A 12,532-nucleotide genomic window follows, 5' to 3' on the forward strand; every position below is an offset into this window, starting at 1 on the left:
CCCCCTTGAGCACATGACATTTTCGTCATGTGACCTTATAACTGGTCCCGAATTTTCTCCCATTTGGGGAACTGCCATATTAGAAACCTACCAGGAGCCGCTCCTTGTTCAAGCCCTCCGCCCCGGCGCCACACCCTACCCTCATCGGACTACATTCTCCAAGGATCAGCTCTAATGCCACCTATAACATCTCGTATCAAGTGATAAGAATGACCAAATCAACTTACTCTTATGGGCCTACGCGAACTTCTCAGGGGTCACCCATCCTTGAGCTACCCTAGCTCAAGCATACTCAACCCCAGAGTTCTTTATCCACATTCAGCCCAAAATGTATCCAGCTGATGTTATTTCCTTCCTTACTATCCTGGATATATATATTAGTTTCTCTAGAGTCCTTTCTTAGACCTGACCTTGGGTTCTCGGGGTATTACATAATATCATATTCTTAAGACTCTCAATGTTATAAAATTTAATAGAAAAACATTTAAGATTTTATTAGTTAAATGTTTGTTGCTTTGATTCAAGTATCTATAGTATTGTTGATTTCAATCAGTATTTGGTTAAGCTACTAAAAATTCATCTTCTCAGATTGATATTCAAGTGATGATTAGTCACTCGAGTAAGAATGTAGATATAATTAAGTGGTGTTATCTTAAAACATCTAGATATAGTTAGAACATTTCTTGAAAGAGTTTAAATGTTGAATGTTTTCCAAGCAATACTTCCTAGTGTTGCTCATGTTTATGTTCATTGCATTTGAGTAATAGAATTCTAAAGTTTTTATCTTTCAAGAATTATTCAAAATATGCATTAGTAGAAATTGTGTATGATGTTTTAGAACTTATAGAATATATATCATAGAGATGATTTATTCATCTTATGTGTGCTCTTATTTTGAGAGATCATGATACTCAAGCTAGAGTATATTTGTGTTATATATTTTGTATTTTGTTATTAAGTAACATATTTTGTCCTCAACATATTTGTAATGTTCTATATGTTTTATTTCAGTCAAGTAAATGTGAGTTACTTGACTTATGAATGTTTCATGTATATTTCATAAAGTAACTGTGAATATATATGTTGTATCTTTATGTTACATATTGTATATTGATGTATGAGCTCAGTAGAATGATTCTTATTTGAATTTAAAAAAAGTAAGTTTTTAGTTAATTAATATATATTATTCTCAACTTGTTATCAAAGACATGTGCCTTAATAATATCTCATTTATCTTCTAAGCATTTCCATGTAACCAAGTAAATGTATTTGAAAAATTAGTTTTAACCAACTTTCACAAACAACACTTGTGAGAAAAAGAGTGTTCATCTTCTAAATCTTTCAATCTCTTTTTTATTTGTGAGAAGCAACCTTTGTTATTTGATTTCAACTTTGTAAAAGCTTCTAAAAGTGTTTGATTTATATTCATCACTTATCTTATTGTGGTTAGTGCTTAAGTCCATAAAAATCACAGTGTAAAGAGGTTTTAGCTGATCCTTGCAAAAGTTGTGTATTTGGTTATTGCTGAGCCATTGAAGAACAGAGATTACAATTGCACATGTGAAAAGCTAAGGTTATAGCTAAGCTTATAAAAGCTATAGTGGAATGTTGAAATCCTTGGTGAAGAGCTAAGGGAGTAGAGTAGGCTAGTTGAGCTAAACCATTATAAAATTCCTTGTGTGTTGCATTGTTTATTCTCTTTTATTTCATTATTTTCATTTTACTTTCAACAAAAGTTATTTTGCAGCAAATTTGAGATCAAAATTTAATATTTCAGCAAAAAAAATTTAAAACTTGAAAAGGATAAGTTTTATTATATGAACAAGAAGGTTGATTTTTGTTTCCTTTAGCTTATTGGTTCTTTCATGTGTTACCTTTAACTTGTCCCAAATCTCCTTAGCTGTCTTGCACGTTGACACTCGATTGAATTCCTCTGAGCTTAGTGCACAGATCAGTGTATTCATAGCTTTTGCGTTTATCTCCCTGTTTCTTCTTTTTTCTATTGTCCATGTCTCGATTTTCTCCATATCAACCAGCTTGATATCCTTTTGAACTACTCGCATTAAGCTTGAATCTTGTATCAAATAAATTTGCATTCTTGTTTTTCAGTAGTTATAATTAGTTCCATCAAAGAATGGGGGACGAGTGGTGTTTTGACCCTCGGATTGAGATGAGGAAGTGAAATGTGCCATTAGACAGGATCATTTTCCCTAGGTTATTAGACCGATAAAAACAAGGGAACAATGCTCTAATACCAATTGATAGGATTGAAATGCTATGGCGCACACACACCAAGAGAGGGGTGAATTAAAAATTTCTTTTCTTTTAAAAATTCTTTTGATAAACAGAGATGTTGTCTGTAAAGACCACGACTTCGTTAAATCTCAAGACTTTGAAATGAGACGATGAGGTATCAACCGTAAAAAAACAATCTCATATTGAGAATAAGAATATGAAATCTTTTTCAATGAGAGGTTAAATGTACAAATTAAATAAGGAATATATAAATGTTAAAAGGAATAAAATAAACAAAGAATACACACAAGAGACGATGATTTATAGTGATTCGGTTTTTCAAGTCTAGTTCACTACTTTAGGTTGCTACTAAGGATTTTGAAATAAATCTACTATCAACCCCTTACTCAACCCGAGTAGGTCTTCTAGTTTGTGATTAGAAAATTTACAAACCTCCCACTCGAATGGCCCATCTAGTTTACGTTAGGTAAAATAGAAGAAAGATGAATATGAGCATCTAAGAGTACAACTCTTAGTTACAAGTTCTCTCCACAAATAAATAGAGGCTTAAAATAAATGCAACAGTAGATACATAGTCTCAAATAAAATAATTACAGAGAGAATAAAATTAAAGACTCGAAGTAAACTTGAATGCTCAGAAGATGAAGATAATAAATATTCTCAGCAGCCTTCAATGATTCTTTAACCACCTATTTATAGTTGATGGTAGATAAATACAAAAATCCAACCGTTGTGGTGGCTGGTTGAGCATTAAATGCGGCAAAAACTAGTAGTTATGATTTCTACGAAAGAGACTTAGTCGACAGATGAAAATGGTTAGTCAACAGAATCAGATACAATAATAAGCTTGGTCGATAGACACAATAGGTTAGTCGACCAAGTCATAAAAACAACAGGACGCTTAGTCGACCAAGATAAAAATAGGCATGGCACTTAGTCGATCAATGCTATCCTTTTGTCGACAGACTTAAGGAGTTAGTTGATAAAGTCATAATATATGCATTATTAGTCGACCAAGACATAAATAAGCATATTGTTGGTCAACAAAGACTATAACTTAGTTGACCATGCCAAGCTATAAAAGACAAAAATAGGCAAACAGTTGGTCGACCAACTTGCATAATAAACTTGAGATCTTGTCGACTTGCTTTGCTTTAGAATTGAAACAAACATCTTAACAAATTTAACGTGAGTCTTTGACTCAAATAAACCCTTTGGATTTAAAATAGCCCAACTTCATTTCTTTTTGAGATATCTCAAGAAATTGATTTTTGAACACATATAATACATTAATTCCATATTTAATGAAAATTACATTATTTGTCATTATCAAAACTATTTTGATCATAAGAGTAAGATATCAACTAACACTCTTTGTTGTCGTCGTCTTGCTCTGCCTTTCGTCGGTTATCGTCTACCATCTAGCTTTTTGTCTGGTGCTCTCTCTCAATTATTCACTGTTATATATATAATATCATAATAATACATATGATATTATAATATTTTAATTTTTTTACTATTATGTGCTTATTATGTATTTCTATTTTGGAATAACTGCCCTTGCGTGGTTTCTGCCGCTCGTGTCTTTGATTTTTACAGAAGAGGTAAATCGCAAGTGTAAGACTTTACCTCACTACATAGGGTGGGAATCGAACTCATGACTCACTAGTATGAAACTGATATATCACTTAATCATTTGATTTATGCCATGGGGTTATATTTTTATCTTTATGTTATATATTTGATGATAAGGAAAAAAAATTATAATTTTATAAGTGCTAGCCAAACATTGAAAATGTTCTTTAGGCAATATTTACAAATTATAGCTAAATAATAAAAAATATATTTCAAGAAGATACTTTTCATGAAATTATTTTTTTAAAAAACTGTTTTATTTTAAAAAAACACTTTTTCCTAAACAAATATATAATAAAGGGACCAAATTGGCTTTTTGCCCAAAAATTAAAAAATTGTTGACTATATTTATATTTTTATTATTATATAAGTAAATACTATATTTTGATGTGATAAGATTTGTCGATAAGGTATTTTTAAATTTTTTTTATATAATATTTTTAAAAATAAAAAATTATATTAACAAAATTGCTCGTTAAATCAAGATTCATTTTCTTTATTTGTTTCTTATTTTTTAAATACGTACATCACAAGGAGGACCATGGAACAAAGCCAAAATTCAATATTCTTTTAATAATTTATCAAAAAATAATAAAAATAAAAAAATGGCCAAACCAATTCCTTTGAATGACTAATAAAACGTGGGCTTTCCACGTTCAGTTGCTACTTCGCTAGAAAGACATGGTTCGTGCTCCGAGGAGGAAGCCTGCGTCTGCGGCGTCCACCGCCGCCGAAATCCGGCAGCCGAGGAAGGCGGAGCGGTCGGCGTATTTCGCGAGGAGAGAGGCGGCGAAGGTACTGCGAAGCCTTCTGCAAGGCGACGCCAACCGCCGAGCCGTAGGATCAATTAAATCGCTCGTTTATGGGCCCTCCGTCCGGAACAAGAAAGCCACTTTTGCTCTCGTTTCTCAAACCCTAAAGCGTAATCCGCGATTCTTCGTCCTCATTAACTCTTCCTTTTTTCTTGTTTTTGTTATCATAACATCTGCCAAAACCGTAGAGGCAGATTTTTGATTTAAAAGAAAGGGTTTGTCATCTAATACTTCTTTGCCAAATACATATTTGCTCTTGTATTTGTGTATATATATATATATATATTTTTTTTTTTTCATTTAAACACTTAAGTTTTGTGTTATTTCAAAAACATCATTGCACTATATAATTTTGAATCATTTAATTGTATTCTTGAAATTTTTGTTATTTTAATTATGCTCTTAAATTATGCCATTTCGAGTTAATTGTACATTTTTAATAATAAATTTGGGATGTAATTAAAATAACAAAAAAAGTTCAAGGAACAATTGACTTAAAATTATAAATTTAGGAGTGTTTTTAAAATAATTAAAAAATTAAGTGTCTAAAATTAAAATATATATTTTGCCAATACTTCTTTGGCATCAAGGAGAGCTTTGAGCAAGGTGCACTTTGATGTGTTTCTTCACCCTTTCGTTCTCAATAAGTTCTTATATAGCCTTATTACTGAAAGAAGTTTGATGAGCTCGAGTTGTGCATTTCATTTTAGTGAATTTGTGTCTCCCCCAATCAAATGTTGTTTTAGAGTCTATCAAAGTTTCTTTCAGTACTTAGTCATCTTGAAAGAGAATGTGATAAAATCTAAACTTGTTGATTTATTGTCTCTCAATTTAGATTTTATAGCCTTGCAGTAAACATGGCTGCTGATCTTGTTAGCGATACACTGAAGCTGATGGTCTTTTATCTCTTTTTGTTATTTCACTCATATCCTTTAATTTTTTTTTATTAAAATAGAGCTTGTAAGTGGTTTCTGGAAATGCCATGTTTCTATTTTCATTCATTTCTGTCAGCATGGCTAGCTTGATGTTAGCAATTTTTATCCATAGCAATGATGATATATACATCATTCAACAATGTTGATTAATTATAATGCCATATGAGGATTTTAATTATAATGCCATATGGGTAAGTGAAACTTAAACTGTTTTTTTACAAGACTGAAGTGTAGAAAATTGAAGAAGTTCATCTACTGATGGTTTAATCCTAGGCATGTAAGGGAGGCAAGGTTCTAGGATTTGGGAGTTTAAACATTGTTCAATTAGCATTTTCATCTATTGTAGGATAAAAATATTCATCTGTAGATTTCCAAGAAAACATGAAACTCCAGCATTATGCCACTAGTTTGGTCTATTTGTTTTTGTGTAAAACGATTCTCTTTTGTAACCTAAAGTTGGAGGTTGAGGTCTTTCACTCTCGATGACCAACAGTGAAATCAAGGGATCAAATTGTGGACTATGCATGCTAAACCCTCCATTCAAATTCTCTTTCTCCCTCCTCTCTTTTTCTCTCCTCTTGGAAAACAATACATGAATGTTATTGATAATAACCCTTATATTTCATTTGATGTTTACAGATCTTCCAGTAATCAAGGATGTTTTGAACTCCACTAACATACTAAATAGCAAGTGGAAGGTAAAGAAGTTCCTGTGAATGTATCCTTGCATAACAGTATAGAGACTATTTCTTAAACCATGGACTGTTTTTGTTTGTTTGTTTTGTTCTTATCCTCCTAAGCACTGCATGATTAACAGAGCTTCCTTTGCTGGTTGGTTATTCTATGGCGCCATCGTTCTTATATTTTATAATTTATATCTAGATTAATGTTGGTGGTATATATTTGATGACATTGATTCAACTTATTGGATATCTGGTGTAACTTCTTCTGATAGAATCATTGATATGAGACAGTAGGAAGATAAGAAATAAGAAGAAGAAGAAGAAGCGTGCGAAGAAGAATAAGCAAGGAGAAGAGAAGAACCTGAGAAAGAAAAGAGAAATTTTCAAGAAAGGGAAATCAACATTATTCAATCATCAAGTCTAAATAAAAGGTTACATTATGTTGCCTATTTATAGGCAATTAAAAGATAACCTATCTAAAAGATAACCACTAATCAAAATATGATTGTAATTCCAAAAATCAAATATCACTTGGTGGGAAAAAAAACTATGATAAATCAAAACAAAACAAGATAAAACTTAATCTAAACCTTATTTAAAAAAAAAAAAATCAAAAAATAGAAAACAATATCAATGCATTCTTATCTTCTCCCTCAGTTGGAAAAAAAAACTCATCCTTCAGTTTTGGTGGATTTGCATTGCTCAATCTGGAAGATGTCCCCAATAAGCAAGAAAGCATTGAATTTGTTTGTCCCTAGAAAAATTATTTTGTTCACATAAAATAATGTCATATTATTTCTGTGCGCATTGGAGAAAGGGCAATTGTACTTGAATTGGTTTTTTTTTTTGGGGTGGGGGAGTGGGGATAGAAACAAAATTGGTCAATGTGGGGTCCACTAGCAGGAACAGAATGATGTATATAGCTAAGAGCTTTCTCTGTCTCAACTTGTTCAATGGATTTGATCTTTTAACAAGGCAAAGTAGGGAGGATCACGTGTGAAACAAGATTAATATAAGACTCAGGAATTGGAAAAGGGCAAGCAGGTTTGGAGAATTTCTCTGGGATAGCATCAGAGACTGCTTCATGTAATGGACATGTTTTTTTCTGAGGTTCCTTAGAATCTTCTTTAATTGCTGTAATAGTTTCTTCTATTACCTTAGGTTTGGGCTTTTCTTGGTTAACACCTGGAATTTTCTGTTCTTCTAATCTTCTTTTGTTTTCTTTGATCAATATATCCAAAAACATGGATGGACAGTCTTCAATTGAGTGGTATACCCACAATATGAACATTTTGGTTGTGATTGCACAATTGAGGGTGCGACATACTAAGCGAAAGATGACCTAGCATGGACTTTTGGTTCACCAAGGATGTATGATTCATGGAAGAACAATGATTTCTATTGTTGTGAGGGCTCTTTTCAAGTGTTTCAATTCTACTGGTCAAAGCTGCAAATTGGGCTTTTGTCTCTCTTTTCGTTAGGTCTATTGTCATGACCCAAGAATCTATAGAGGGCAATATAGTAATAGGTTGATAATAGTTGTTAGAAGATATTTTAGATATTTTAGCAAGTGGTTAGAAGCACATGGGAGCATGTGCTAGGCTGTTAGAAGGCAAATATGCCTATAAAAGGTTGCTGTAATGGTTTGTTTCCTTATCCAAGAAATTAATGAATTGAATCTGTTTTTCTCCTCTTCCAAATTCTCTCGCCTTTCTTGATCTTCATCTCCCTCTTTTTCTGTTCTCTAATCTCCCCAACACTTCTTCTAATCTCTCCCTCATTCTTCCAATTTCCTCCTTAATTCCCTTCTGTTCTTGGCTTAGCTGAATCGGATTTTGATTCCCAAACTGATCCTAGGTTAAGCCGTAGGATCATGACATCTATTTTGGCTTGTGTTTCTTGACACATTTTTTGGAGAACATTTAGTATCTGAGTATTTGAATGGGAGGTAGGGTTTGACAAGGTATACTCCATGGCCAAAGGAGACAACTTATGTTATGAAGATCTAAGCACACAGAAATAAGTTAATGTTAATTTAGCAAACAGAAAATTTAACCAAAGAAGGAAAGAACATTTTTTTTTTTTCCTGGCAATGGAGAATCTGGTGACGGGGGTTAATGGTTGGTTTGGGCTAAAAGATTTGGGCTTAGCAAGATTTCTGTCAGAAATTCTCAGCTCTAAAAACTCAAGAAACCTGATGATTGCTGATGGGAAACTGGATGCCCTGATGACATCGTTGGCTGTGCTAATGATGATTCAGTGATGTGGAACTGATGAAATTCAGAGCTCTGATACCAAATTTGATGTGGGACAATAGGAAGATAAGAAATTAAGGAGAAGAAGAAGCAAGGAGAGGAGAAGAACCACAGAAAGAAAAGAGAAGTTTTCAAGAAGGGGAAATCAATATTATTCAATCATCAAGTCTGAATAAAAGGTTGCATTATGTTGCCTATTTATAGGCAATTAAAATATAACCTATCTAAAAGATAACAACTGATCAAAATGTGATTATAATCCCCAAAATCAAATATAACTCTTATCAAATCCCTAAATCAAATAAAATTCTATAATCTAAGCAACTATGATAAATCAAAACAGAACAAGATAAAACCTAATACAAATCTTATTCTTTTAAATGAAAAATAGATAACAATATCAAAGTATTCCTATCTTTAACCCTATCAATCATGCAAGGAAGGATTGGCCATCATTCAAGTTAATACTAACGGATTATTCAAACCTCATAAACAAATTCGAAAGGCATAAAAAATGGCCTGTAAAAGGCTTGGATAATGGTTGTTTGTGTTCATCTGTTTCCTACCATTCAGATCTGACTAGCTTCCACTGTCACCATGTTAGAAGAACATAGTAACTCATGAAGCAGATCTTCATACCCCGAAGAGCTGTATCTGGCTAATCTATATCTAGATGATGAATAGATGGACCTCTGCTAGAGGAAAGATTTAAAATCCTAACTCAAAAGCCTAGCCTTCATAAAACCAAGGAGCTTTGATCATAATTCATCTCCTGCTGGTCAGGATACTACAAAATCATATTACTGTGCTGATGTTAAAAATTCCTAAATACCTAGCAGATCCATGTTTATGAGAGAGAAGCCATGAAAATTAAAGTGAACTTATCTTCCTCATTGAGGAGGCAAGGGAGTATCACAATTGGCATAAATGTTCTTTTTGGATAAGCAAGCTGCCTCTAGATACATCAACATATCAAGTAACACTAAAGTTTCTTTTCTTTTTTTTTTTTTTTTTGGGGGGGGAGGGGGTGTTGGGATGGTATAGATTCCAAGGGGAGACTAAACGGCTGTTATTTTATTCTCAACTTTCAATTAATTTGAAGCATAAATATGTAGTATGTTGGTTATCACTATTTTCTCTGTTACCTTGATCTTCCACTTTATTGCTATTAAAGACTATCTACTTTTGTTGTTGCAGAGGAAAGAGGAATTGATGTACATAATTACATATGACATTCTACTTGGCCAGGTTATTAGTTTTCCTGTTAATGAAAGCTTCAATCTTTGAGTTGTTACATTACTTTTGTCTGTGTTGCAAAAACAAAACCTACTGTCATGGAAACTCTTTTGCATAGGCCAACTGATTTCATGATATGAACAATCTGCTTTGTCTTGCACAATCAGTAAAAGAGGTGCTTGGGAGGAAATAAAATAGGAATATCTTCTGGCAAGTATAAAACATGCTAACTGTACCTCCTGGTGTATGTCCTGTGGCCATGCGCTAGTACATTCAGGGTTCAGTTTGACATAAAAAAAGAAAGAAATACATTGTAAAAGAATTTAACTTTTGTAACATTTAAGAAGGTTTTCCAGCAGATGAGGCATCACAAATTGCTATTTACTTTTAATTGAAGTTTACAGGGCATGTAGTTTACATGTGTCATTATTCTTATTTCCTCAATCTGGGTTTTAATGCTTTGAATATTATTTTTCTCATGCAGAATGCAGTTCTGTATAAGAGCTTCTACTGAATCTAAAAAGTAGTAATCTTATCAGTGTAAATTGTTCTAACAGTACTTATAATTTCTGGGGAGTGCATGACTGCTTCCATTATTTATGATGTCTCCTTTTAATTATCTTTTGAAATGAAACCTTTTCCATAGGCAGCATCATTAGTTGGTGATGCGGAGAAGTTTCTCTTGGCCCGGAAAGGCGCTCTTCAGTCTGCTCTAGCTCAGCTTGTAGTGAGAATGGGTGCAAAAAACATCAATGGCCTGATGGCTCTTGGGCAAAATTCTGGTTCGTATACAAGCTTCCTTCTTGTGATGGAGTTACCATCTTATGGCATCATTGGTGGTAGATATATAGGTGTTTCACTTGTCCAAAGGGGAAAAAATAATTTTACATGCATGAAATAGTTGAGCTTTAACACAGTACTTTTGGCGGCCTCATAAATAGGGCAAATCCAGCCAAAATATATGCTGCTGGTTGAATGCACAGGCAACTCTGAATGAGAATTGCAAAAATCCAGCGCAAGCTAGCAGTACCTATTTGTACACCCAAAATTGCATAAACGAAACTCCACATCTTTCTAGCAACGGAACACTGGAGAAAAAGACGGTTTTCCAACTTGCTACTGGTTTTACACATGAAATACTTGCCTATCCTTCCTCAGGTTGTCAAAACTCAAAAGCAGTATAAGGGCAGCTGTTAAAACTAAAGAAGGCAACTCTGGCAGAAACTGCAATCCCCATATCACTTTCCAAGGACTGCGAAGACTCCTTTTATCACAAAGAGCATCATTGAAACAATGAACCATAAAACTCTTGTACTATATCCTTTCCTTTGACCAATCAAGATTAGTTTTTCACCGATCCATATAAACCTGTCATGGAATTAATTTTCTAGTACTGAAATTCTGTCTTAAATGTGAGGACCACAGGATATCCGGAGGAAAATGGAGAAGCGCTTGCTATTGATGCCTTCTTATTAAAAGCCAAAGCAAATAGAGAACACCCATACCCACCACCGCTTTTGTCCACAAACACCCCCCTCCCCCAACATCCACAGCAAACTACCAAACCCATTTGCCAAGGAAAGCTGTGTTGAAAATAGTTAATTTTCTAATACCAAAACATCTCCCTTATGAGGAAGACAAACTTGATCCCAATTGTTAAGATAGTCCTTTAACTAAACATCTAAACCATCCTAGAGAATATCTCTTCAAAGATTTTCAAGCCTATTAATAATAGAGGCTGGGGCCAAAAGCAAAGCAAGAAACATGAGTACGACGACTCATCATCATCATCAACTACATGTTATCCTAACCAAGTAAGGGTCAGTGGCATGACATTCATAATGTCAATTGACTTCTAAAAGTCATGTTGACAATATAAATCTATGCAAAAGAAGAATGTGGCAAAATTTTATGCTAGATGCCCTTCTTGATGGAACCCTTCATATGAAAAAATTTCATATACAAAAGAGAAAGATGAGATAAAGTTCTAACACCATCTTCATATGAAAAAGTTTTCATGAGATGGTGGCAGGGAATGAAGATAATTGATATGGTTGTGTTCCATTACATAGTTGATATTGTGAAACCGACCTGTACAATATTAAAACATGATATAGTAGGTAGACTCACTTAGGAACTTCTTTAGTTGAAGTGGCTCTATGCCTGCTAGGTGATTTTTTTGTTAGTAGGATTCAAACTTTTTTCACAATGATCAATAAGCATTTGCAAAATGCCTTGTATCTAAAGGAGGCCTAGGCAAACTAAGATAATTGGGGGAGTACCTTCTTTAGAACCTGAAGAAGTTGCTAAATCCTCAATACCCAAGGCTTCCTTGCAAAATCTCATTTCCAGCCAAAGTTAACCTTCAAATCTGAACTAGCTTTAAAACAGTGAAACACCTTTTAAAGCACAACTCTCTCTTGGTCACACCATAAACCAATAGTGTTTATTGAATTGTTAACCATCATCTATCCATCTAAAAGTATAAACTTAAAGAGAGAGGTGTAACTTATATATTATTATTATTTTTACTCTCAACATGTCCACTCAAGTGTGGCCAAACTTCATTGGATAATTGAGCCAAACATATACAAATATTTAAATATTGGGTTGGTGGTGAGGTTTGAACTCAGAACTTTTCCTATTTTGATGTCATATTAAATTAACTTATATTCTCGTAACCGCTTAAGCTTGTAGAGAGATGAGTAACTTTATCTTTT

The 12,532-nt window shown here is 33.5% G+C and overlaps 1 protein-coding gene across 3 annotated transcripts in view; it reads left to right on the forward strand.

Annotated features, from left to right (window-relative positions):
- Nucleotides 1-4,563: 4,563 nt before the first annotated feature.
- The window catches only part of LOC127786782 (25S rRNA (cytosine-C(5))-methyltransferase NSUN5), a 47,602-nt gene continuing 39,633 nt past the window's right edge, over nucleotides 4,564-12,532 (forward strand). For 2 of the 3 annotated variants that reach the window (XM_052314437.1, XM_052314436.1), the window contains exons 1-4: nucleotides 4,564-4,813; nucleotides 6,278-6,336; nucleotides 9,774-9,824; nucleotides 10,459-10,594. In XM_052314437.1, the coding sequence (XP_052170397.1) occupies nucleotides 4,573-4,813; nucleotides 6,278-6,336; nucleotides 9,774-9,824; nucleotides 10,459-10,594 (487 nt within the window). In that variant the 5' untranslated portion in view covers nucleotides 4,564-4,572. The remainder of the gene's footprint in view (nucleotides 4,814-6,277; nucleotides 6,337-9,773; nucleotides 9,825-10,458; nucleotides 10,595-12,532) is intronic. The other variant, XM_052314438.1, reaches the window with a different exon arrangement.

This window comes from Diospyros lotus, chromosome 12 (assembly GCF_014633365.1).
Source record: "Diospyros lotus cultivar Yz01 chromosome 12, ASM1463336v1, whole genome shotgun sequence".
NCBI classification, from domain to species: domain Eukaryota; kingdom Viridiplantae; phylum Streptophyta; class Magnoliopsida; order Ericales; family Ebenaceae; genus Diospyros; species Diospyros lotus.